Source organism: Pipistrellus kuhlii, unplaced genomic scaffold, assembly GCF_014108245.1.
Source record: "Pipistrellus kuhlii isolate mPipKuh1 unplaced genomic scaffold, mPipKuh1.p scaffold_m20_p_42, whole genome shotgun sequence".
Lineage (NCBI taxonomy): Eukaryota > Metazoa > Chordata > Mammalia > Chiroptera > Vespertilionidae > Pipistrellus > Pipistrellus kuhlii.
Window position 1 is genome coordinate 409,796 of NW_023425543.1, and position 25,803 is coordinate 435,598.

Sequence of the window (25,803 nt, forward strand, 5' to 3'; positions counted from 1 at the left end):
AAGTCCGCGATAGCCCCGTGGATGGCCACCTTTTTTTTTTTTTTTTTTTTAAATATATCTTGCGATTTCTTTAAAAAAAAAAATCACATTCGGACAAGATCCACTTTCCGTGGCTCTTCTTGTGTTCCCTCCCTGACCTTTTGAAAACTCGACAAATTAAGTTTCAGGAGTTTTGAGACGTTCCCTGTTACATAAGGACTCGGAAAGGAAGAAAAGAGAAACGTGGCGGGGATGGGAGTGGGGGATGGAAACGCTTGGGCTCGCTGGCCCGCGCCGGGGTCCTGACGGGCAGGATGGATGGTTTTCGAATTAAATCGTGGCGGCTACGTGCCGGGGGCGCTGCCCTGTGTGGCTGCCTCCGACTTCGCGGGATACGTGTCCCGAAAGTTCTCTCCGTGTTTTCCATCTCTCGGTGAAGGTCTCATTTTTTTTTTTTTGGAAAAGTTTGGCCGCAAAGCACCGCGAGCCACGTAACATGTACTTATTCGAGTGCTCGGTCCAGACCCCAAGCCCCAGCTTGGAAGCGGTCCGGGTGCATGCGTATGCTGTTCTGCTCGCTGCTCGGCGGCGACTCCCCTCCCGGGACTGCCACGCGGCCGCCGCTCCCAGCCAGCGCCGCCAGCACCAGCGCCGGCCGGGCGGGCGGGGCGGGGCCAGGCTGGTGGGCGGGGCGTGGCCACGCCGGGAGGGGGTCAGGGGGCGTGGCCAGGCGTGCGCGCGCCCGTGCTGGGTTCGGTGGGGAGGGCTGGCCACGTGACCACCCTGCGTGGCGCCCCCCACCTCCCCGCCGCCGCCGCCGCCGCCACGTCACGTGGTCTCTGGACGCCACGTGCTTGGAGTGGACGGGAAAGGGAGCGGCCGGGGCCCCAGCGTGGCGGTCTGGGTTGGTTTTTTTTTTTTTTTTTTTTGAAACACAGGAGCCCTTGTTTCTTATCTGCTTCTCCCTTTTGAATGCCTCCATCCCGATCGCCGCTGCCCCCCAAGAAAGAAAGACAACGCATCCGTGGTCCTCTGATCGTGTCGCCCGAACATGGCGATCGTGGCAGGGAAACCACTTTCGCGGCGGAAACATGGTTTCAGCCGCTCTGGCGGGGCCCTGGCGGGGGCGGGAGGCGGGAGGCGGGAGGCGGAGGCGGGGGGAAGGGACATAGGGGCGGGGGGAGGGGGCGATCCCACGGCGCCAGCAGCCACGCGGCCTCCCTGGGGACGGGACGTGGCGGGCTTGGGTTTCCGGAATGTCGGTAATCCGTTTCACGGTGGAAAAGTTCTGCATTCTCAACTGTCGGAGAGGCTCTCGTCTGTGTTTGACGGGTCCTGGGAGCCCTGCGCAAACAAAGTTGGGGGAAGGGGAGGGAAGGGGGAAAAAAAAAGCAAGCACACACAACCCAACAGTTGTCCTAAAGTTTCCAGGGGGAGGAATGCGCCCCGGCCTCCGAGCCCAGTGGCGCCGCGGTGGCGGCCCACGCGATCAATAAATAACTCGCTGAGGTCGCCCGCGTCTGCCGCGAAAAGTACTTGCGGGCGGGGCGGCTCGCGATGTAAAAAATGAAAGTAACAAGACGGGAATGTGTGTGGATATGTATGTATATATATATATATATATATATATGTATGTATATATATATATATATATATAATTTTTTTTTAATTTTTTGTAAAAGGCATCCTGTAACATGGAAGCAAGGCGGCGTGCGTTCCCCCATCGGACTGAGCCTATTGTTCGAGCTGAGCTCACCCCCATGACTCATTCCCCAACTGTTCCACCCGCGTTGCTCCGCTGCTCCATGGCGCGACTGCCATCCACAGGCAGCCACGCGTGTCGCGGCCGCCACCGCCACGCAGGCACCGCCACCCTCCTCATCCCCACGCACCCCGTAAACGCAAACCCGAATTTCGAGCGTTTTATTTTTTTATTATTATTATTTTTTTTAGCGCACTCATTTCTTTCCCGTTGCGCGTAGGAAGTCAATCGCACTCTCATTAAAATGCAATCCAGCCGATGAGTTTATGGAAAAGGGCGGATGGTTCCCGTGTGCGGAGGCATTTGATGGGGAAAGAGAAAGACGTCTCGGAAGATTCCGATCTTCAGAATCGGGGACGCGCGCGCTTGGCGTGATTGAGTAACTTTGAAAAGGCAACGCCACACTTTCGGATACTTTTTGTTTCCTGGGACCCGCTGTTACGGGGCCCGGGCGGGTGATCGGGAATGTGTGTCTGGTCACCAATGATAGTGATTTCTTAGCCTCGGCTCCCCCCCCCCCAAATAAATAAATGAATAAAAAAATAAGAATATTCATGAGCTTTCTGGTCCGACTCAGACCTTCGGGAGCCATGACATCTTCTCGCCGCGGCGAGAGAAAGTGCTGTCGGGGCGATTTTGGCACCTGAGCGCAAACCAGAATGGAGATCCACAGGAGAAAGGGGGTGACGTGCATTTGTTCCGTTTCCCATCGTCCTGCTTTTAATTTGTGGAAATGTGTTTTTCGTGTTGTTGAATTTTTTTTTTTAATCCCATTAAAACGCGCGACGCGTTTTTGAATTCCCGGGGTCTGGGGAGGAAATGGTTTTGTGTTAGTGAAGTTTGTTTAAACAAATGGTTTTTGTTTTTTTGTTTTTTCTCGGTCTGGCCAAGAAGAATGGCTACGCTTTTTTTTTTTTTTTTTTTTTTTTTTTTTTTTTTTTAAGAGTATGAAAATACCAGCGAGCGTTCTTTGCCACCCTCTCTCCTTTTGTGACGCAAGGTAAGGAGGCGCGCTCCCATGGCGCCTCGCACAATGGAGGTTTGTTTTGTTTATTTTTTAAATTGAATGGAGGGATTGGAGATTGTTTAAAAATTCCCCTGTGCCCGGACAGAAAGCGGAGAAGAAAGAAAGAAAGAAAAAAAAAAAAAGAGGAATAATTAGCCCTTTTAAACAACTTTCGCCACGGACCCATTCGCGCTCACAGAAGCCCCGGGGTTATTTTCAACACTTTCTCCTTGTTTGATACCAATCTTATTAAAGTTTAAAAAAAATAAAAATAAAAACGCGTAGGTTGTTTCGAAGCAGTTTTAAGTTGCCGGTAAATTAAAAGATGCAATTTATAACTTTGTGAGGCAAGTGATGAAAAGTCCCACCGCGACCCCCCAGGCTCCCGAATGGGGATGGGGGGTCCCTTCTCCAGCGCTGAGCCCTGCAAATACCTCCCCATGCAGTGGTCCTCGCGGCCGGAAGTATTCTTGCCCCGATGGGTATCTTTTCGGTTCGGGGAAGCTTTACCTCCGGTCGTTATCTGGGTGTCCATCTCTCCCGCTAATAACCTGGCCGCAGCGGGATGGTGTAGGGCATTTCTTTCTGCGCTTCCCTCAGACTCCGCGTCTCTCTTGGGTTCAGTGAACACATACCGAATCTGCAAAAACTCACCCAAAGGAGATACCTTTGTGGATTTTATTTTTTTTATTTTTTGGGGCGGTGTTTTTTGTTTTATTTTGTCTTTTTAATTATTAAACACCGTGCTTGGGATGGCCCTAATGCTATGCTCTCTCACTCTGTGTGAACCCGGACATTTCCAGCAAAAACAGCTAAGAACTATTTGGAAGTGGGGTTAAACTCTGCCTGAAGTCCCCAGTTTTTGTTTTGTTTTGTTTTGTTTTTATCACCCCCAACCCACAGACCTCTGGTCCTATCGGCGGCTCCGAAAGGCCCTGGGAGAGACCCTTAAGGCACAGAATTGAGCCTCCTGCCATCTTAGCTGCAGGATCTGTCTCCCACTTGTCAGATGGTGTCCCCAGCAAGTTTCCAGCCCCCCGATCAGGGCAGTCATACCGACCCCTTCTGTGAGGCCTGAGGGGGGAATATGGTAATTGCTCTGGGAACCTGTGGCCCGGGTAGAGGGGCCCTGGACCCTCGGCTCTGAGCAGGGACCCGGGACCCGGGACCAGATGGCAGGGGTGGCAGTGCCGGCCTGGTGGCTGGGGGCAGCCACACTCAGCGCCCCCACCACCCCCATGTGGGAAAAGGTCTGCTGGGCCACGCGTGTTTCCAAGTCGCAGTGATGAAATTAGGCCTTGCAGGCCGAGCTCAGAGCGCGGGGAGCAGTCTCAATGCCCCCTAAATGGCAGGCGCCTTCCTGCTAATGATAGCAAACATCCATTTTGTGCTTTTCCAGCCGGATCCTTCAGCTTTTATTTCCATCCAGCCCTCAGAAGAGAGCGAGGCATTTCCATTAGAAAGTTTTTCTCTGCCAAAGCAAAACACACACACACACACACACAACAAAACAAAAACAACAAATTGGGTTTTGTTTGGTTTTGTTCAGCCCGTGGGTTTTGGTCTTCGGTCAAATGATTATTTTATTTTTTGCCTCTTCTCCGGAAAAGCAGCCGAGGAGGGAAGCCGGTGGACCACGGTTTATTTTATCCTCATCCCGTCGCCGTGGCTCCTCTGAGTGCTGCCCTCTTTCCATCCTCAGGAGGCAAGCGGAGAATCCCTTTCCACATTCCTCTTCTCCTCGTCATTTATTTCCTGACACTTCACCCCCAGCACCGAGAAAGGGGCTCCCCCCGGGGGGCTTATTTGCTTGGGGTGTTTACACGGTGTCTCATGCCAGAGAGAGGACGAGGCACATTTTCATTTATTTAAAGGAAAAAAAAAAAAAATAGGCAGGAGACGGCGGACACAGGGCCCCAGTGGTGGAGTCGGAGAGATAAGCACCCGGGACCAGCAGGCTGGTTCCTGGAATGCGGTCGCCCTGGGTTCCTGGCAGCCCAGGCGAAAACGGCAAGGCAGCCCATCTGCATACGCACGCACACCTTTCCTTGTGCTCGCAACCTCATCTGCATACGCACGCACACCTTCCGCTGCACGCAGCTCATCTGCATACGCACACATACCTTCCCTTGCAGGCAGCTCATCTGCATACGCGCACACACCTTCCCTTGCGCGTACATTTGCTGCAGAGTGCAAAGGCGTGGCTGCCCCCAGAAAGGTTGCATCACGAGGGAGCCAGGCTCCCATCAGCCCTGATGGCGGCTCTCTCAGACCCTCCGGGAGCCACTGGGAGACGAAGGAAAGAAAGAACCAAGTAGGACTCCGGTGTCCCTACCCCGGAGGAGCCAGCCGGGGAGCACGTGGCGTGAGTCACTGAAGAAAGCATGCTTCCTGCCCCCGTGCAGAGAACACGCGTGAAAGAAGGAAAAACGTAACATAAAACATAAAATTGGTGAAGTCACTCGCACTCCCACCCCCGGCTGGTATGGCTCAGTGATTGAGTGTCGACTTAGAAACCAAGAAGTCATCATTGGATTCCCGGTCAGGGCACACGCCAGGGGTGCGGGCTGCATCCTCAGGGTGGGGCATGCAGGAGGCAGCCGATCCACGATTCTCTCTCCTCACGGTGTCTCTCCATCAATCTCTCTCCCTCATCTCTGTTCTCTGAAATCAATCAAAATATGCCCAGAACGTGAATGCAAGCCATCTCAAAATGTTCAACACCGACACATCCTAAAACCTAATTAAAAAAAAAAAAAAAAAGTAGGCAGGCAAACAGATGTGACTGGGGCCCTTCAAAAGGTGTCCCAACCGGCTCACCATGGGGCGTCGGCCGTTCCTAAACTGTCGCCTTTCATTTCACCAGCGCAGCTCCTGGGCTGCTCTTTGCTTTCTCATACATTTTGGGGTAGATGACCGTTTGATTTTCTTTCTTTTTTTTTTTTTACGTGGATGATCTCATCAACATGCGTGGACCCGTGTTATTCTGTAAGCTGAGCCCTGGACAGTGTGCCTCAGTGGATAGCACGTCAGCCAGTGGACCGAAGGGTTTCGGGTTCAATTCCGGTCAAGGGCACTTACCACGGTTGCATGCAGGAGGCAACCAATCGATGTGTCTCTCTCACATCGATATTTCTCTGTCTTTCCCCTTTTCTCTAAACATCAATGAAAAAATATCTTTGGGTGAGGATTTAAGAAAAAAATTTAATCTGTACTCGGAGGCCCAGATGTTACCCACTTTCCTCCCGTTCTTTGTATTTCTTCATTTTTCGAGGATAGGTCTCTATCGCATCGTTAGTAACTTTAGGGCTGAGTTAACGATTGCTCTGTGGATACATAGATTTACATTGTTGCTCTCCGTCCGAATCCAGTGTCAAGACAGGAAAGAAAAAAAAAAGCCCAGATCAAGGCAATGGGATTTCTGGCTGCCTTCTCCCGGCTGCGTGTTCCGATGTGGACTAATTTGCAGATTGTTTGTATTCATTAAAAAAGAAAAAAAGGAAAAGAGAAAAGCCAAGCCTGCCCCTTACAAAGAGGCAGAGGCACGTGGCCGCACCAGGAGGCTTGAAAGGCAGCCAGGATTTTTAAAATACTGGATCGGGATGGTGTGTGTGTGTGTGTGTGTTAAACACCTGGCTAATTTAATAGAAAAGTGTTTACACTTCATCTTGCTGGCAAGGGGCTCTCCGTGTAGGTGGGGGAGGATTTCCTGTACGTTTTGCAAGCTCCAGGGCAGGCGCCGTTTGCAATAGGTACGTGCCCTCTGTGGTCAGAGGTCCCGAGGCCCGTTTCTTCACCTCCTGTTGTTCCCACGTGTGGGAGGCGGCGGCTGGATGCCGCTTCTGGCGGCCTTGCAACTCCGGCCAGCAGGCCGGATGGTGGGATGCATGTAGGTGTGTTGGTGAATGTGATGAAGAAGGCTGGCCTTTTTAGGAATTCCAAATAACCCAAGTCTCGGAGCAAGATCCTCTTTTTCCCTGTGAACGCACGCTCATGCTCCAGTCGGAATCACTCTCTCCAAGGACCTCGTGGGGGTGAAACGCATATTTCTCTGAGCATGACCGAGCTGCTTAGGAGCCCCAGGCACTTCCTCTGCTAGGGTGCAGGCATTGCAAAGGATGAGGGTGAGAATGGGAGGGAGGGAGGAATGGTGGGCGTGCAATGCTGAAGAGGGTTGGGGAGATGGAAGCAACAGGTTCAGCAGGCCTCGTGCAGAGCCCCGGGAGGGCTGAGAAGGAGAATCCAGGGAAGAGAAGTGCTTCCCCATGCATAGGGCAGGAGCAAGAGAGCTTGCGGGGGAAGCTGAGGCATGATTTTGTGGATGGAGGAGAGGACGTGCATTTTGGGGTACAGATGCAATCAGTAGGCTTTACCTTAGATGGGGTGGTGTGGGGGACTTGTGTGGCTGGGAGACAGTTTCAGAATTGGAAAATGGGGGGGAAGGGGCCCATTTTACAATTCGCAATCCTATCCAGGGGTATTCGCGTGGGTGGGTCGTTTATTCGCTGTTCTAGGGGGAACATCACATTGTGACAGGGCCCTGGGCACCGAGTTCAGATGGCCTGGGGGCTGGGCCCAGCTCCATCCTCACCCCCCCCCCCCCATCACCACCACCACTATGCTGTGCGTGGGGTGAATTTCACAGCCCGGTCTCCCCCGGCCCTTCCCTTTCAACCCTCGCAGGGATGCCAACTTCTTGGGGCTGCTTTCAGCTCCAGAGGAACGATGATGACACCTCGCTTTCGGAATCCGTCTCCTTTGCAAAGATGCTCCAGACTCGGGCAAAACAAAGCCTCTCGCAGCCCAGACTGGGGGCGGGGTGTGGGCCTGAGGTGAGAGGTCCTGGTAGGTGAAGGGAAACCGAGAAGCCCAGGTTCTCCCTCTCCTCCCTCCCCCCTCAACACACACATACAGCCCTCCCTTCTGCGCGCCCCACTTAGCAAGCGTTTGCACAGAGTCTGGCCCGTGCTGCTGCGATGAACAAACGCTGACTTCAGCCTTTACCCGGGGTTTCAGGTCACTCTGATTGTTTGCAAAACATGTTCTTTTTCTCTTTCTCTCTCTCTTTTTTTTTTTTTTGTCACTTGCCAGTACTTGTTCTGAGTAAAACGCAAAACGCGTCCAAAGAGATGATGTGCAAGCAGGGTCCACGCCCCGGTCTCGTGCGCCCTCTGCTGGCCATGAGGATGCACTGCAACTCGGGACAGCAGCGGCTCTGCCATGCTGTTCAAGGAGGTTGTGCTAAGAGCTTACTCGTTTGGGGTCCTCGCAGGGTTGGCTCAGGGGTTAGGTCTACAGGTTTGAGTCAGGTCAAGAGCACGGACCTCTGTTCCCGTGGCACGTGTGGGAGGCAGCCAATCGATGGGTCTCTTTCTCATCAATGTCTCTCTCTGTGTATCTCACACCCTCCCTGCCACTCTCTCTTAAAAAATAAAATGGGGAAAAAAAAAATATCCTCAGGAGGTCCTGGTTCGATTCCCGGTCAGGACACATGCCCGGGTTTCGGGCTCCATCCCCAGTAGGGGGCGTGCAGGAGGCAGCTGATCAATGTTTCTCATCAATGTTTCTAACTCTATCCCTCTCCCTTCCTCTCTATAAAAAATCAATAAAAAGAATATATATACATATGTGTGTGTGTGTGTGTGTATGTGTATGTATGTATATATATATATATATATATATATATATATATATATTAAAAAGGAGTGTTATTTGTGGCGACTTACTGGATAGCCTGGATGTATACAGTAGGCACCTACTAGTGGCATTGATATGAGGCATGTCATTGTGCACAAATGGGCCCCGGCACCGGTGGGTGTTGGGATGCAGCCGAAACCACGACTCCAGGGGCCTCGCTTCCCCTTGAAGGGGGGCCCCAGGCCGGCCTTGTTAGGACATGGGTGCCGCCCCCGTGGCTGTGTGTACAGTAACGGGGGTGCATGCAGGGCCGGAGCTGGGAGCCGCCGGCGGGCGATAAATATAGCCGCCCCTCCCCATTCCTCCGCCCTGAGTCATGGAGGGACAGTGCGCGCTTCATCAACTTATAAGGAATATACAAACAGTCCCCGATTTAAAATAACTTGGAGTAATTTTTGAGTGTGTGAGACGAGTATTATTACTATTTTTTTTATCCCCTCCGCCTGGCCATGTAAGCCTCTGGGACCTGCGAGGGGGCATCTGTATGTGGCTGTGCCTAGCGGTCACAACAGCAGAATCTATGGGGATCTTTCCCCACTCTCTCTCTCTCTCTCTCTCTCTCTCTCTCTGTCTCTCTCTGTCTCTCTCTCCCTCCCCCCTGTCTTCTTTCTCCTGCTCCTCTTGAGAAATACTACAGAATAATAACAACGATAATGAAATGTTAAAGGCAGGATGAGGGGATGTGGGGTGTGTGAGAGAGACACCTGTGTGTCCCTGTCGAATACCTGGACCCCGGTCACGCTCATCACGCTTCCCTAGAGCAGGCGGGTCATGCCCAGGTCGGGGAAATCTCTCCCTTTTCCTTAAATTTTTTTCCCCCCCTTAAATCTCGTCTAGCCCAGCCCAGGTGGCTCAGTGATTGAGCATCGATCTAGGAACCAGGAGGTCACGGGTTCCATTCCCCTTTGGGGCACGTGCCTGGGTTGCAGGCTCGATCCCCAGGAGGGGGCGTGCGGGAGACAGCCGATCCATGATTCTCTCTCCTCATGGACGTTTCTCTCTGTATCTCCCTCTCCCTTCCTCTCTGATATCAATAAAAATGTTTTTTAATAATAAAATAAAAATCTTTTTAAAAAGTTATACGCCGAAACCAGTTTGGCTCAGTGGATAGAGCGTCGGTCTGCGAACTGAAAGGTCCCGGGTTCAATTCCGGTCAAGGGCATGTACCTTGGTTGCGGGCACATCTCCAGTGGGGGTTGTGCAGGAGGCAGCTGGTCGATGTTCCTCTCTCATTGATGTTTCTAGCTCTCTATCCCTCTCCCTTCCTCTCTGTAAAAAAATAAATAAATAAATAAAAAATCAATAAAACATATATTTTTTAAAAAGTTATAACTGCCCTAACTGGTGTGGCTCAGTGAATAGAGCGTCGGCCTGCAGACTGAAGGGTCCCAGGTTCTATTCCGGTCAAGGGCATGTACCTTGGATGCGGGCACATCCCCAGTGAGGGGTGTGCAGGAGGCAGCTGGTGAATGTTTCTCTCTCATCCCTCTCCCTTCCTCTCTGTAAAAGAAATCAATGAAATATATGGTTTTTTTTAAAATAAAAAAATCTATTTTAAAAATAGAAACGAAGCGTGCTCATCCCGCGCCCTCTGCCCCACAGCCTGCCCGAGCGCGTGCGGGAAGCGGGCGTGCACGGACAACCATGAGTGCTGCCACGAGGAGTGCCTGGGCGGCTGCACGGCCCCGGACGACCAGGCGGCCTGCGTGGCCTGCAAGCACTACTACCACGAGGGCGTGTGCGTGGCCGAGTGCCCGCCGGACACCTACCGCTTCGAGGGCTGGCGCTGCGTGGACCGCGAGTTCTGCGCCAACATCCCCCTCGGCGACGAAGAGGACCTGGAGGAGGGCTTCGAGCTGGAGGGCTTCGTCCTGCACGACGGGGAGTGCATGCAGGAGTGCCCGTCCGGCTTCATCCGCAACGACAGCCTGAGGTCAGGCCCGGCGCGGGGTCCCCGGCGCCCCCAGACCCTGTCCTGTGGGGAGGGGCTGGGGGAGGGAGCGGGCCTGCGTTACATTGTTGCAAAGAGACTGAAACAATAGCAGCAGCCGCACGGCGGTGGTTCGAGTGTAGCCGCGGGAAGGGGATGCGGGTCTTGGCGGGTTTTCTGGGGGCCGGGGCGGGCGCTGACCTCCGCCTCGGGGCGGGGCTCCCTCTCTGCCCCCCGCAGCATGTTCTGCGTCCCCTGCGAAGGGCCGTGCCCCAAGATCTGCGAGGAGTACAAGGGCACCAAGACTATCGACTCGGTGACCTCGGCTCAGATGCTCCAGGGCTGCACCATCTTCAAGGGCAACCTGCTCATCAACATCCGCAGGGGCAGTGAGTATCCCTCCTCCCTCCTCCCTCCCCGCCCGCCCCGCCCTCCTCCTGCAGGGCCTGCAGGGCCTCTGGGTTTTCTGGGGGTGGTGGGGCCTCTGCTACCCGTCCCTGGCTCACAACTGGCCTAGAAAAACAGCCCAGTGCCCAGCCCGCTGGCTCAGAGGTGCAGCATCCGATCCACGAGCCAGGAGGTCCCGGTTCCATCCACCATCAGGGCGCAGGTCCTGTTGTGCACTCGATCCCCACTAGGGGGCGCGCAGGAGGCAGCCGGTCCACGATTCTCTCTCATCATGGATGTTTCTCTCTTTCTCCCTCTCCCTTCCTGTCTGAAATGGATAAAAATAGGTGTTTTGTGGGTGTTTTATTTTTTTTAATTAATTTATTTACTTATTTATTATTATTATTATTTTTTAATAAAACAAAAGCTGCTCTCCAGATAGCTAACAGGGGGTCTGGCGTTTATGATTTGACTGTTTTTTCTTTTCCTCTGCCTGGGAGCTATCCCATCCAGCCTCCAAGGAAGACACCCTCCACTGCCCTGAGGGAGGGGGGGCTGTTCCGGGAAAGGGGGTTGTTCAGACAAGGGAGGGGGCTCCCCACCAGCAGCCTGAGCATCTCAGAGTCGCCCCCAGAGCAGGCCTGAGCGGGAGCTGGGTAACACGGTTCCGCCCCACCCCCCTTCCCGCAGATAACATCGCCTCGGAACTGGAGAACTTCATGGGGCTCATCGAGGTGGTCACGGGCTACATCAAGATCCGCCACTCCCACGCGCTGGTCTCCCTGTCCTTCTTCAAAAGCCTCCGCCAGGTCCTGGGAGAGGAGCAGCTGGAGGGGTGAGTGCCGCCCGCGCGCCCGCCCGCGGCCCGGGGTCAGCTGTGCGCCCGGAGGGTTCTGTGTTCCGGGGGTGAGAGCCCCCTCTTGTCAAGAAGAAGGGAGCCCCGGCCGGTGTAGCTCAGTGGTTAGAGAGTCGACTTATGAACCAGGGTTCGATTCCTGGTCAGAGCATATGCCCGGGTTGCGGGCTCCATCCCCAGGGCGGGCGTGGGGGGGTAAGGGGGGGTGCAGGAGGCAGCCAGTCCATAATTCTCTCTCATCATGGATGTTTCTCTCTCTCCCTCTCCCTCCTTTCCTCTCTGAAATCAAGAAACGTGTTTAAAAAAAAAAAATAGAGTCTTTGGAACGTAAGGGCCTCGAGCCTTAGAGACAGTGAGGAAGGCGCGCCTACTGGGTGGCTCAGTGGGTAGTCACTTCCTCCGGGACCCAATGGGGGAGGGAAAAACAAAACAAAAACTTGTGTCGGCAGGAACTACTCCTTCTACGTCCTGGACAACCAGAACCTGCAGCAGCTGTGGGACTGGGACACCCACAACCTGACCCTCAAGTCCGGCAAGATGTACTTCGCCTTCAACCCCAAGCTGTGCGTGTCCGAGATCTACCGCATGGAGGAGATGACCGGGGCCCGGGGGCGCCAGGGCAAGGGCGACATCAACACCCGCAACAACGGCGACAGGGCCTCCTGTGAGTGGGCGCCCCCGCGTGCGTGCACATGCATGCATGCGTGTGTGCGTGTGATACACGTGTGTGCACGTGTGTTGGAGATATGCAGAAGAAGCTGTGTTTATTGTTTCTTTGGGCCCTTTTTGATTATCCTCTAATCCAGTGTTTCCCACACTTTTTGACGTAGTAGGTGTCCCCCTTCTATAATTTTCCTAACGCTGAGGACCCCTCGTCCTCATGAGGACGTAGAATGAGGCGCAGCTAAGCACGGTGCAGTGCCTGTCCCCACCAAACTCCGGTGCAACGCGTGCCCCCTCCAAACTCTTCCCCCCGTACCCCTGGGGGTGCGCGGACCACACTTTGGGAAACACGTTTTGAGTCAAAACGCGGTGGGCCCCGCTGGGTAACAAAGGGACTCCTTTTCCAATCGAGACGATCCGTGTGTGTGTGTGTGTGTCTCCCCCTCCTCATTCCACCTGTGGGGACACGGGGTCTCCTTCTGGAGCCCTTGCGAGCTCCATGGGGTGAAACCCGTATTTGGGTCCCTGGTGAGAAGTAAGAAAGCCACCGAGACGTCCGGACAGGAGCTGTGTGTGCGTGCATGTGTGTGTGTGTGTGTGTGTGTGTGTGGGTGTGGTGTCCGTGTCCACGCTGCCTCCTCGGGCCCCGTCCCCGCTGTCACATGAGGACAGCCAATGAGCAGGCAGCTTTGGAGCCCGGGGGCACGGGGCGGGGGACCCCTCGGGCACGTGGCGGAGACGGCGGCGGGGGTCCCCCTCACGGCTGTGCCCCGCGCCCCCCAGGTGAAAGCGACCTGCTGCACTTCACGTCCACCAACACCTGGAAGAACCGCATCATCGTCACGTGGCACCGGTACCGCCCCCCAGACTACAGGGACCTCATCAGCTTCACCGTCTACTACAAGGAGGCGTGAGTCCCGGGCCGAGGCCGAGGGGGGACAGGGAGGGGATCCGCGCGTCCTCCGCTGTCACGTGAGGTCTCCCACTGCCGGTAGCAGCCACACACGGGCAGGCACTGGCCGGGATCGGTTTGGCTCAATGGGTAGAGCATCGGCTTGGGGACGGAAGGGTCCCGGGGTCGATTCCGGTCAAGGGCATGTACCTTGGTTGCGGGCACATCCCCAGTAGGGGGTGTGCAAGAGGCAGCTGATGGATGGTTCTCTCTCATCCATGTTTCTCTCTATCTCTCTCCCTTCCTCTCTGCATAAAATCAATAAAATATATTAAAAAACAAACAAACAAACAAGGGCAGGCACTGGCTTCAGGGGGTGGAGGAATCTGAATAAAACAAATGCAAAGGAGCCCGGCCGGTGCGGCTCAGTGGGTGGGCCTTGAACTCTGAACCAGGAGGAGGTCACAGTTCAATTCCCAGTCAAGGGCACATGCCTGGGCTGCAGGCTCCGTCCCCAGGAGGAGGAGGGGGGACGTGCAGGAGGCAGCCGGTCCATGGTTCTCTCTCCTCATGGATGTTTCTCTCTCCCTCTCCCTCTCTGAAGTCAATACTGATGTATTTTTTCTTTAAGAAAGGGGTCGATTTAGATGATAATAAAAATGAAACGGACAGGGAGATAAACAGGAAGAAGAGAAGAAAGCGGGAGGGAGCCCCGGGGGCCGGGGTGGGAGCTGGGGGCTCTGAGCGCTGGGTCGGTCGCCCCCGCAGGCCCTACCAGAACGTGACCGAGTACGACGGCCAGGACGCCTGCGGCTCCAACAGCTGGAACATGGTGGACGTGGACCTGCCCGCCAACAAGGACATGGAGCCCGGCATCCTCCTGCACGGCCTCAAGCCCTGGACGCAGTACGCCATCTACGTGAAGGCCGTGACCCTGACCGTGGTGGAGAGCGACCACATCCGCGGGGCCAAGAGCGACATCCTGTACCTCCGCACCAACGCCTCAGGTACCCTGCGGCCGGCCGTGCCAGCGCTCCGGACCGCTCTCCCCTCCCTCCCTCCCTCCCTCTGTCCCTCTGTCCCTCTCCCTCTCTCCCTTTCTTCCTTCTCCCTCCCTCCCTCCCTCCCTCCGTCCCTCTGTCCCTCTCCCTCTCTCCCTTTCTTCCTTCTCCCTCCCTCCCTCCCTCCCTCTCTCCTTCCCTCCTTCCTTCTCTGTCCCTTCCTCCCTCCCTCCCTCCTTCCTTCTCTGTCCCTCTGTCCCTCTCTCCCTTTCTTCCTCCTTCCCTTCTTTTCCCTCCCTTCTTCCCTCCCTCCCTCTTTCCTTCTCTCCCTCTCCCTCCTTTTCCCTCTCTTCTTCCCTCTCTTTCTCCCTCTCCCTCTCCCTCTCACTCTCTCCTTTTCTCCCTCTCTATCCCTCTCTTCCTCCTCCTCCCTCCCTCCCTCCTTCCTTTCCTCTCTCCCTCTCTTTTCCTATCTCTCTTTCTCTCCTCTCTTCTGTCTCTGCATCCCTCTGTCTCTCCTTCTCTTCTTCCTCTCTCTCTTTCTTCCTCTCTCCTTCTCACCCTCTCTGTCCCTCTCCCTCCCTCTCTTCTTCCCTCCTCCCCACCCTCCCTCCCTCTCTTTCTCCCTCTCCTTCTAGCCCCTTTCACTTCCCCTGTTCACCTGGGTTCTTGCCATTTGAACCCGGGACTCCAAAATCTCTGCTGAGACGCAGGCTGCTCATGCTCGCCGCAGGTACCGCTCCACCCCGGGTCCCCCCCACACACACACCTCGTCCGACCGCAGCTCAGTGGCGTGTGCCCCCCGGGGCGGCCTGGTCACGGAGGCCGGGGGGAGACGCAGCCCTCCCCGTGCCTCTCCGCGCCGCCCTCCCCTCCCGGGCCGGTTGTGGGCTCCGGGCGGTTTGCACGGAGGCCGAGGGCCCGGATCTCGGGTCCCGGTCCGTCTCCCGAAACGCCTGCCGCCCTCCTTCCAGTGCCTTCCATCCCGCTGGACGTCATCTCGGCCTCCAACTCGTCCTCCCAGCTGATCGTCAGGTGGAACCCGCCCTCGCTGCCCAACGGGAACCTGAGCTACTACATCGTGCGCTGGCAGCAGCAGCCGCAGGACGCCTACCTGTACCAGCACAACTACTGCTCCAAAGGCAGGGCGCGGGGACCGGGGACCGGGGACCCCAGGGGGGTGGGGGCGCCCCTGCCAGCCCGTGTCCCAGCCCCAGGGCCGCCGTCCCGCCCTGACCGCCCAGCGGGGTGACCGGCCCTCGTGCGCCCCCTTTCCCGAGCAGACAAGCTCCCGGTGCGGAAGTACACGGAAGGCACCTTCGACCTGGAGGAGGAGCTGTCGGAGAACCACAAGTCCGAGTCCTGCAAACCCCCCAAGGGGCCCTGCTGCGCCTGCCCCAAAACCGAGGCCGAGAAGCAGCTGGAGAAGGAGGAGGCCGAGTACCGCAAGGTCTTCGAGAACTTCCTGCACAACTCCATCTTCGTGCCCCGGTGCGTCTCCGCGGACCCCCTGTCCCTGCCCCCCCCCCCGCCCCACCCAGGGCCTGTGGGTCCCTCTCCCACCGCTAGTTGGGGGGTCCGGGACCTCGGGCCGGCACCCAGTCACCATCAAGGAGGGACAAGCACCCGGCTGGTGTGGCTCAGTGGTTGAGCTTTGACCTGTGAACCAGGAGGTCAGGGTTTGATTCCCGGTCAGGGCACAGGCCCGGGTTGTGGGCTCGATCCCCAGGAGGGGGTGTGCAGGAAGCAGCCGATCCATGATTCCCTCTCATCATTGATGTTTCTCTCTCTCCCTCTCCCTTCCTATCTGAAATCAATTTTTTTTTAAAAAAAGATGCATTTGAAAAATAAAAATGAAAAAAACGGAAAGGAAGGAAATCCTTGGACTATTGCTTGGCTCTTAGCCAGGAGGGCTGCCTAGCTCCTTTCATTCCTGGGTTAAGATTTTGCTTTTCTTGAGAGAGAGAGAGAGAGGAATAAGAAAATTATGAGGTATCGTTGCATCTTTTAATGAATGTATTAGCTAAATTAATTAATAAAGTAACATAAATGGAACAACAAAAATATTTTGCTTTTCTAAAAAACAAAAAGAGAGAGAGAGAGAGAGAGAATGGGAAAAAATACATAAGGAGGTATCATTCCACCTTTTAATGAATGTATTAGCTAACGTAATAAAAATAACGATATAAATATAATAATGGGGGGGGGGGGAGGTTTTGCTTTTCTCTCGGTGACTCCACCCCAAGGCGGAGACGAGGCGAGGGCGCTGGGGGCCGTGCGAGCCCGGGGTGTGTGTGTGTGAGTGTGTGTGTGTGCGCGCGTCTCCCCCGCAGGCCCGACAGGAAGCGCCGGGACCTGGGGCAGGTCTCCAACACCAGCTTCTCCGGCCGGGGCCGCAACAGCTCGGTGACCGACCCCTTCAACACCACCGAGTGGGTCATCGACGACGACTCGGGCTGGGAGCACCCCTTCTTCGAGAGCCGCGTGGACAAGAAGGAGCGGACCGTCATCTCCAACCTGAAGCCCTTCACCCTCTACCGCATCGACATCCACAGCTGCAACCACGAGGCCGACACGCTGGGCTGCAGTGCCTCCAACTTCGTCTTCGCCCGGACCATGCCTGCAGGTACGGCGCGGTCCAGCCGCCCCGCCCCGCCTCCCGCTTCTTAAAGAATGGGGCCCCCCCCCCAAAAAAAAAAAGCCGAAACCGGTGTGGCTCAGTGGGTAGAGCATCCATCTGCCGACTGAAGGGTCCCGGGTTCGATTCCCGGGGTCAAGGGCATGGACCTTGGTTGCGGGCACATCCCCAGTAGGGGGGTGTGCAAGAGGCAGCTGATGGATGGTTCTCTCTCATCCATGTTTCTCTCTATTCCTCTCTTCCTCTCTGTGAAAATCAATAACATATAAAATAAATAAGTAAATAAATAAAGTAAATAAAAACATATTTACAAAAAGAAATAAGTAAAAAGAGCGGGTGCTCGCCTGTGAGCAGACCCCTCCTGGCGCCATCACTCCCACCCCAGAATTTCCATACAGAGTATAAAAGGGAACAGAAGTCGCTTCGAAGTCACTCCTCCTCCCCCTCCTCCTCCTCTTTTTCCCCCTCCTCCTTCCCCTCCTCCTCCCCTCCTCCTCCCGTCCTCCTCTAGCTGGGTTCCCGGTGTGCATTCCCCCAGCCTTTCCCCATCTGGGCCAGGCCCCTCCTGAGTCCTCGCAGCTCCAGGGAAGTCCCCAGTAGCTGCCTGGACTCTGAGTGACCTCTACTCCCCAAGGTCATCCCCGGAGCCGCCTCTGGTCCTGCTTGTTGGGTCTTCTCCATCTCCCTGTGGGTCAGAGGCTGCCTGTCACTCAGACAGACGCCCACCTGTCTTTAAGGGCGGATGCGGCCCCGGCCGGTGTGGCTCCATGGATAGCATGTCAGCCGAAGGGGTCCCCAGTTGGATTCCCAGTAGGGGGTGCGCAGGAGGCAGCCAATCCATGGTTCTCTCCCCTCATAGATGTTTCTCTCCCTCCCTCCCTCTCTCCCTCTCTCTCTCTCTCTCTCTCTCCCTCCCTCCCTCTCTCTCTCCCTCTCTCTCTTCCTCTTTGAAACCAATCAAAATAAAACATTGAAAGAAGGCTGGATGGCGGCAGGAGGTGGCAGAGGCTGGCCTGGAGGGGCTCATGGGTCATCAAATGTCTCCGCTCCCCCCCCCCCCAGACCTGCAGGGTGTGCGAGCACCCAGCTCACGGGGTCCTTGGCCCTGGACCTGAGGAGGGTGCTTGTGGGTGAGCCCAGGGTCGGAATCCCTCCCGGGGGAACCGCGCCCGGCGTGATGGCTCGTCCCTCGTTGTCGCACACAGAGGGAGCAGATGACATTCCCGGGCCCATCACCTGGGAGCAGAAGGCCGACTCCGTCATCTTAATGTGGCCGGAGCCTGAGAACCCCAACGGGCTGATCCTCATGTATGAGGTCAAGTACGGGTCCCAGGAGGAGGTGAGACAGGGCCGGGGGGCCGCGGTTGGGTGGGGGGTCTCCTTCGCGGGGTAACCGTTGGTTACGGCCCCTGCTGCTTCGCTTGACTTTAAACAATAAAATAAGGACTGAGCCCGACTGGCGTGGCTCCGTGGTTGAGAGTCAACCTGTGAACCAGGAAGGTCCCGGTTTGATTCCCGGTCAGGGCACAGGCCTGGGTTGTGGCTCCATCCCCAGTAGGGGGCGTGCAGGAGGCAGCCGATCCATGATTCTCTCTCATCATGGGTATTTCTCTCTCTCTTCCCCTCTCCCTTCCTCTGTGATATCAATAGAAACGTACACTGAGTGGCCAGATTATTATGATCTCAATGCATAATAATCTGGCCACTCTGTGTGTGTGTGTGTGTATTATATATTAGAAGCCCAGTGCATGAATTTGTGCATGGGTGGGGTCCAGCCAGCCTGGCCAGGGGGAGGGGACACGGGCGGTTGGCCAGCCTGCCTGCTGGTCGAGCTCCTGGTCGAGGGGACAATTTGCCTATTAGCCTTTTATTCTATAGGTTATGCACCGAGTGGCCAGATGATTATGCAGTCAGATTTCATCATCATCCGGCCTCTCCGTGTATTTAAAAGCAGAAACGCTCGGGAGCCTCCTAAGGCTTGCTTTCCTTCCTTCTATTGCACATCGGGATCCCGGGCCGGTGGGAGGGAGAGGCTGGGCCGCGGGAGTCCCCCCGGATCCTCGCGTGTCTGTGGGAAGTCCGCCTATATCCATTCCCCGACCCCCACAGGACCAGCGGGAGTGCGTGTCCCGGCAGGACTACCAGAAGTACGGAGGGGCCAAGCTGCAGAAGCTCACCCCGGGGAACTACACGGCCCGCATCCAGGCCACCTCCCTGTCCGGGAACGGGTCCTGGACAGAGCCCATCTTCTTCTTCGTCCAGGACAAAGGTGAGGCCGGGGGAGGAGGGAGCCACCGGGCGGCAAGAGAAACGCGGGCCGGGACTGGGGAAGCCCGGGTTATCCTGGATCCTCGGTGTTCTGTCCTGGATCCTCGGTGTTCTGTCCTGGTTCCTCGGTGTTCTGTCCTGGATCCTCGGTGTTCTGTCCTGGATCCTCGGAGTTCTGTCCTGGATCCTCAGAGTTTTATCCTGGATCCTCGGTGTTCTGTCCTGGATCCTCGGAGTTCTGTCCTGGGAGGAGCCGGGGGGCAGGGAGGAGCCAGGGCTGCAAGGAGCTCAGGGCTCTCAGACGCCTCACTGGACTGTGGTGTCTGGAGAGGATTCAGAGCTACCGCGTTTCCCCGAAAATACGGTAAGACATCCTCCCGAAAATAAGACTTAGCGCATGGAAAGATAAGACATCCCCTGAAAATAAGACATAGTGCAATTTCGGGAGAAAAAAAAATAATATAAGACACTGTCTTATTTTCGGGGAAACAGGGTACTTGGGCAAGGGGTGCCATGCAGCTATATTGTGTGTGTCTGTCTTAAGTGTGTGCGTGTGTGTGTTTTATCTTTTTTACTGATTTCAGAGAGGAAAGGAGAGGGAGGGAGAGAGAAAGAAACACCCATGAGGAGAGAGAATCCTGGATTGGCGGCCTCCTGCACGCCCCACACTGGGGACGGAGCCCCCAACCCAGGCATGTGCCCTGGACCGTGGCCTCCTGGTTCCTAGGTTGATGCTCAGCCACGGAGCCACGCCGGCCGGGCTGTGTGTGTGTGTGTGTTTTTTTAATTGTCTGTGGCACTGAGTTAAGACAGATGAAAAGGCCAGTACGGCGCAAGCGAGCACTGGCTCCGAAAGACTCTGCATTTTATTTCAGCCCAAGAGTGCATTTCTCTTTACATCCATTCAGCTGCAGATAAAGGCCGTATTGCATGAGCCCATCATTTGAACTAGGACGGCAGAGGACACTGTACTTTAAAAAGAAAAATGGGCCCCCGGCAGGCATGGCTCAGTGGTGGAGCATTGACCTATGACCCAGGAGGTCATGGTTCCATTCCCAGTCAGGGCACAGGCCCGGGGCTGTGGGCTCCATCCCCAGTAGGGGGCGTGCGGGAGGCAGCTGCTCCATGACTCTCTCTCTTCATGGATGTTTCTCTCCATCTCTCCCTCTCTCTTCCACTCTCTCTAAAAATCAAAGGAAAGATATCCTCGGAGGAGAATTAACCAAAAAAAAAAAAAAATGATTGGCCCTGACTGGTTTTGCTCAGTGGATAGAGCACATGTGTCAAACACAAGGCCCGCGGGCCAAATCCGTCCCGCCAGGCCTTGCAATGTGGCCCGCACCGCGCTGTCATCACTGCACTCCGCTGCGTTTCCATCACAATGACAGTTTATGACTGTTCAGTAAACCATTCGGCCCGCGATTTAGCCTGGATTTTAGATTTTGGCCCCTTCTCTGATTGAGTTCGACACCCCTAGGATAGAGCATCGGCCCGCGGACTGAATGGTCCCCAGGTTTGATTCCGGTCAAGGGCGCGTACTTTGGTTGCAGGCACATCCCCAGTATGGGGTGCTTAGGAGGCAGCTGGTGGATGTTTCTCTCTCATCCCTCTCCCTTCCTCTCTGAAAAAAATATAATCAATAAAATATATATATTTTTAAAATGAATGAATGAATGAATGGAGTAGCCTGAGTACTTTACGACCTTTGACCCTTACCCCTTGCATTTCCGCAACAGCCTTGGACAATCACGCCCACCTGGTCATCGCCCTGCCCATCGCCATCGTGCTGATCGTCTTCGGGCTGGCCGTCACGCTGTACGTCATCCACCGGAAGCGGTGAGTAGCTGGGCGACGGGGAGACGCTCGGGGGCGTGGGGGGCGGTCTGGGGCTCCGGCGTGTAAATTAAGGTCAGCTTTTTGAGGAAATAGTTTGGGGCTCGGAAAGCCTGATTTTCCAATCCGAGGTGCTTCTCGGGAACAGAGGACGTTCTGTTCGTTCGGCTGGTTGGTTGGTTGTTTATTGTTTTTGCCTAACGCGCCCCCCTTTTTCGGCCGACGCAGCAATCGCATGGGGAACGGAGTGCTGTACGCGTCTGTGAACCCCGAGTATTTCAGCGCGGCCGACGGTAAGCTCAGCTTCCCTGCGTGGGGACGCCGGGTCAGGTCACTTTGGGGTTGGGGGGGGATGGCTCGTTTACGGGGAGGAGAAGTCTGCATTATTTGCAGGTACTCTGTCTGGTAATACTCTTTTTTTTTTTCTTTTTTCTTTTAAGTCAGAGTTCTTAGCAGTTCCCTGCGTATCTCAAAAATCCCGCACTGCCCGGGCTGGTGCGGCTCAGTGGTTAGCGTTAAGTGGAATGCAGTCTTTGCATTCTTTCTTGCTTTTTTGTCTTTGAAATCCACGGTGGTGAACTTTATAGACTTCGCAGCATGTCTCCAAGTGGACTACTTTCTGGGTCTTTTGATTATTTTTAAAATGTTTCTTTATTGTGGCAAGTATGACCGATGTCCTCTTTGATTTTTTTGGTGTGTGTTTTTTTTTTTCTCATTGACCGTCCGATCACACACACACACACACACACACACCCCGCCTCTATCCCTCACATGTAGTTCTTTCTATATGCTGTTAGTATCCTCAAATTTTCTGGGACCCCTTGAGGATTTGAAAGACCAGAATCGGAGGGCACGTTTGCCTCCTGGAATCCACATGTGGGGACAAGCCACGGCGCTGCCCCTCCTACATCCTCCTCGGCTGGCTTTTGGAGGTGGCATGGTGCCGCCTTCTCACTCCAAAAAAACACGTCCTGCCTAGGTGCCCTCGGCGGCGCCCCCATCGGCTCCCCTTTTCTGCTCCCTCAGTGTACGTGCCCGACGAGTGGGAGGTGGCCCGGGATAAGATCACCATGAACCGGGAGCTGGGCCAGGGCTCCTTCGGCATGGTGTACGAGGGCGTGGCCAAAGGCGTGGTCAAGGACGAGCCGGAAACCAGGGTGGCCATCAAGACGGTCAATGAGGCGGCCACCATGCGGGAGCGGATCGAGTTCCTCAACGAGGCCTCGGTGATGAAGGAGTTCAACTGTCACCATGTGGTGAGAGAAGGCGGATCCCGGCATGGGGGCAGAGGCCACGGGAGGAGAAGCCACGGGAGGGGAGGCCACGGGAGAGGAGGCCACGGGAGGGGAGGCCACGTGGGAGATGCCACGGGGGAAGCCACGGGAAAGAGGCCACACCGGTGGGTTTGGCGACTTGCGCCCCCCTACCCAGCCCCTCATCGCCTCACTGCTGCCCCCAGACGCCTGTGCACGCAGGAGACTCTGGGTGTGACAGGCTGTGGCTGTGACTGACGCTGTCCATGTCTAGATGGCCCTTTTGGCAGGAACAAGGTTCCCCACCCCTGACACGTGGCCCGTGCGTCCGGGGGGTGGAGGAAGAGCACCGATGCCAAGGGTGCCCTGCTCCTCTGAGTCCTCCTCTCTGTCTCTCTCTCCCCCCCGCTCCCAGGTGCGTTTGCTGGGTGTGGTGTCCCAGGGCCAGCCCACCCTGGTCATCATGGAGCTTATGCCCCGGGGTGACCTCAAGAGTTACCTCCGGTCTCTGCGCCCGGAAATCGAGGTGGGTTCTGGTTTTGATTGATTGTTTTTAATTTATATGTTTTTTTTGGTTGTTGTTTAACCTCACCCAAGGATGTTTTTCCCATTGATTTTTAGAGAGAGTGAGGGGGAGGGGAGGAGAGACAGAGAAAAACATCGGTTGGTTGCCTCCCCCGTGCTCCCAACCAGGGCTGGGAGCCTGCAACCCAGGTGTGTGCCCTTGACGGGAATCGAACCCAGGACCCTTTCGTCCGCGGTCTGACGCTCTAACCACTGAGCAACACCGGCTAGGGTTGGGTTTTGGGGTTTTGATTGACGTCCCATCTGATATGTTCACTCCTTTCAATGTTTTTGAATCTGACTGCTCGGTCATAGATCCTTGCTGGGGCCATTCCCAGAGACCATGTCAGTCCTGAGCCCTCCCTGAAGCCTGTCCTGCCCCCAACTGCATGCACCCATCCCCCCCACCCCCCTCCCACACATAGGCCCCCTCCCTGCCCCGACAGCAGCCTGTGCCCTTGACCCCAGGCAGCTGAACTTGTCACGCCCTGTGCCCGGCGGCCAGGTTCTGTCCTGTGCTTTGCAGTGAGAACCTTGCACGCTTTTAGCTCCGTCTAGTAAAAAACAAACAAACAAAAAACTGTCCGTCTGTTTTGAGCTTCAAATCCTTTCCGTAAAATATTTTTAATTGATTTTTTTTTTTTTTTTTTTTTTTTTTAGGGAGAGAGAGAAGGAGAGCCAACACACACCATCCCGACCAGAGAGAAACACCGTCCACTCACTGCCTCCTTGATTGGCTGCCTCCTGCGCGCCCCCAACCGGAGGTCGAGATCGAGACCGAGCCCGAGCCCAAGCCCACCACCCCGGGTACGTGCCCTGGCGGGGAGTCGTTACTGCTGGGTCGATTGCTCCACCCACTGAGCCACACCGGCCAGGCGCACAGGTTCCTTCTGAACCAGGCCTGGCTCCCGAGCGGGATAGACCGCTGTGTGGCTCAGACGGAGCAGAGAGGGTGGGGGGAGGGGGCGGAGGGTGTGCACGCCTCGAAACACGCCTGGATGCTCACGTGTGGTGTTGTTTTTTTTGTGTGTGTGTGTCTCCCACAGCCCCTCCCCGTCCTCTCACCGCCGACCCTCAGCAAGATGATCCAGATGGCCGGGGAGATCGCGGACGGCATGGCGTACCTCAACGCCAACAAGTTCGTCCACAGGGACCTCGCTGCCCGCAACTGCATGGTGGCTGAGGATCTGACCGTCAAGATCGGAGGCGAGTCCTTGGCTGCCGAGACCTGAGCAGGGGCTCGACTTGCATGTGGTTTAGGGGGCGTGTCGGGGTGCTCCCTCCCTCCCTCCCTCCCTCCTCCCCCCATGGGGAGGTTTTCCCGTGCATCTTGTGGGCGCAGAGGCTTGCTCTCGGGAGTAATGTCGTCATCTCCGGTGACAGCCAATCGCAGCCACTCCCGGGTTCTGCCGATGACGGTGGATGGCAGACACCGCCATGTGGCCCCTTTAAGAGGCGGGGCCGCCTGGCAGTGGGAATGTCCTGTCTGTGCTGCTGGTCCCCTGAGTGTCGCTCTCCTCCTGCCTCCTCCCCGCCCCGCCCCGCAGATTTCGGCATGACCCGCGACATCTACGAGACCGACTACTACCGGAAGGGCGGGAAGGGCCTGCTGCCTGTGCGCTGGATGTCCCCCGAGTCCCTCAAGGACGGCGTGTTCACCACCCACTCTGATGTCTGGTAGGCGGGACTGACCCCGGAGATAACCCCTCTCCCCCCCTGACCTCCCCCCCGGCCTCCACACATCCCCCCATCCCGACCCACACTCCCCGCCTTTGGCTCAGCAGAGAGCGCCCGGGATTGAGGTTCCCCAACTGGGAGCCTGTCGGGCGGCTTGATGGTCCCAGGCCACGTGTGAGGCCACGGAGACTGCCCTGCCCCAACTCGCTCGCCTGGGGGTGGGGGGTGGGGTATGGTTCAAGTTTAAGGTTCCCCTGAATCTCCCTGCCCTTCAGCATCCAGGGCCGCACTGATGGGCAGGCGATGGAGACGTGGCGACACAAATGAGGACCCCGTAGCTCGGAGCCGGGCTCCCTGGCCGCCCAGCGGGCAGTCCCTAGGGCAGGGGGCAGGGACGAGGGTCGAAGAGCTTTGGGAAGGGGCGGGCTCGTGGTCTGTGCGCCCCCTCGAGGCCTCACGCCTGCCCCTCTCCTCCCCGCAGGTCCTTCGGTGTTGTGCTCTGGGAGATCGCCACGCTGGCCGAGCAGCCCTACCAGGGCCTGTCCAACGAGCAAGTCCTGCACTTCGTCATGGAGGGCGGCCTGCTGGACAAGCCCGACAACTGCCCCGACATGCTGTACGTGGCCCCCGGGCCCCGCGGCGCGCGCTGGGGGCGCTGGGTGGGGACGAGGCCCGGCCTTTGGGAGGGCCTGCGCCTTCCCCTCACCCCCATCATGGCATCTCAGACCGACATCTCTGTGAAACGTTACCCGGATGCCTCTTTTTAAAATGGATTGATTTCAGAGAGGAAGGAAGAGGGAGGGAGAGAAACTGCAATGAGGAGAGAGAATCGTAGATCGGCTGCCTCCTGCATGCCCCCAACTGGGGAATCAAAACCGGGAGGCTTCGGTTCCACAGGCCGACGCTCTGTCCACTGAGCCACACCAGCCAGGGCTGCACTGCTGTGCACCTTGGCTGTGATCGTCACCTTAGGCACGCAGTAGGGTGGGGAAACGGAGGCATGCGAGGTGCAGGCCGCAGCGGGCAGGGCTGTGGTCCCCCGGCCCCCTTGGCCCCTGTGTCTGAACGAGGCAGCTTATCTCGGGACAGCAGCTTCATTTAGTCTTGTCCCTGCCCCCACCCCCGCTGGGGAATTCAGTGAAGTTGATTTTACACAGAGAGGAAGAGAGAGAGAGAGTTAGAAACATCGATGAGAGAGAATCATCGATCAGCTGCCTCTTGCACACCCCCTACTGGGGATGTGCCTGCAACCAAGGTACATGCCCTTGACTGGAATCGAATCTGGGACCTTTCAGTCCCCAAGCCGATGCTCTATCCACTGAGCCAAACCGGTTTTGGCAAAAATGTCCTTTTTCTAACAGACGCGTTCTATCAGCTCGTAAATCCTCCTAGGATCC

The 25,803-nt window shown here is 56.2% G+C and overlaps 1 protein-coding gene across 3 annotated transcripts in view; it reads left to right on the forward strand.

Moving 5' to 3' along the window:
* The window catches only part of IGF1R (insulin like growth factor 1 receptor), a 95,883-nt gene that overhangs the window by 63,829 nt on the left and 6,251 nt on the right, over window positions 1–25,803 (forward strand). Inside the window, exons 3-21 of one of the 3 annotated variants that reach the window (XM_045571999.1) lie at window positions 10,047–10,377; window positions 10,615–10,763; window positions 11,452–11,596; window positions 12,067–12,281; window positions 13,064–13,190; window positions 13,941–14,179; window positions 15,148–15,315; window positions 15,457–15,664; window positions 16,507–16,799; window positions 18,017–18,150; window positions 18,921–19,080; window positions 20,816–20,915; window positions 21,141–21,205; window positions 21,939–22,168; window positions 22,581–22,691; window positions 23,390–23,536; window positions 23,776–23,935; window positions 24,277–24,406; window positions 24,888–25,022. In XM_045571999.1, coding sequence (XP_045427955.1) covers window positions 10,047–10,377; window positions 10,615–10,763; window positions 11,452–11,596; window positions 12,067–12,281; window positions 13,064–13,190; window positions 13,941–14,179; window positions 15,148–15,315; window positions 15,457–15,664; window positions 16,507–16,799; window positions 18,017–18,150; window positions 18,921–19,080; window positions 20,816–20,915; window positions 21,141–21,205; window positions 21,939–22,168; window positions 22,581–22,691; window positions 23,390–23,536; window positions 23,776–23,935; window positions 24,277–24,406; window positions 24,888–25,022 — 3,247 coding nt within the window. Of the gene's footprint in view, window positions 1–10,046; window positions 10,378–10,614; window positions 10,764–11,451; window positions 11,597–12,066; window positions 12,282–13,063; window positions 13,191–13,940; window positions 14,180–15,147; window positions 15,316–15,456; window positions 15,665–16,506; window positions 16,800–18,016; window positions 18,151–18,920; window positions 19,081–20,812; window positions 20,916–21,140; window positions 21,206–21,938; window positions 22,169–22,580; window positions 22,692–23,389; window positions 23,537–23,775; window positions 23,936–24,276; window positions 24,407–24,887; window positions 25,023–25,803 lie in introns of all 3 variants that reach the window. The other 2 variants (XM_045572000.1, XM_045572001.1) reach the window with 2 other exon arrangements.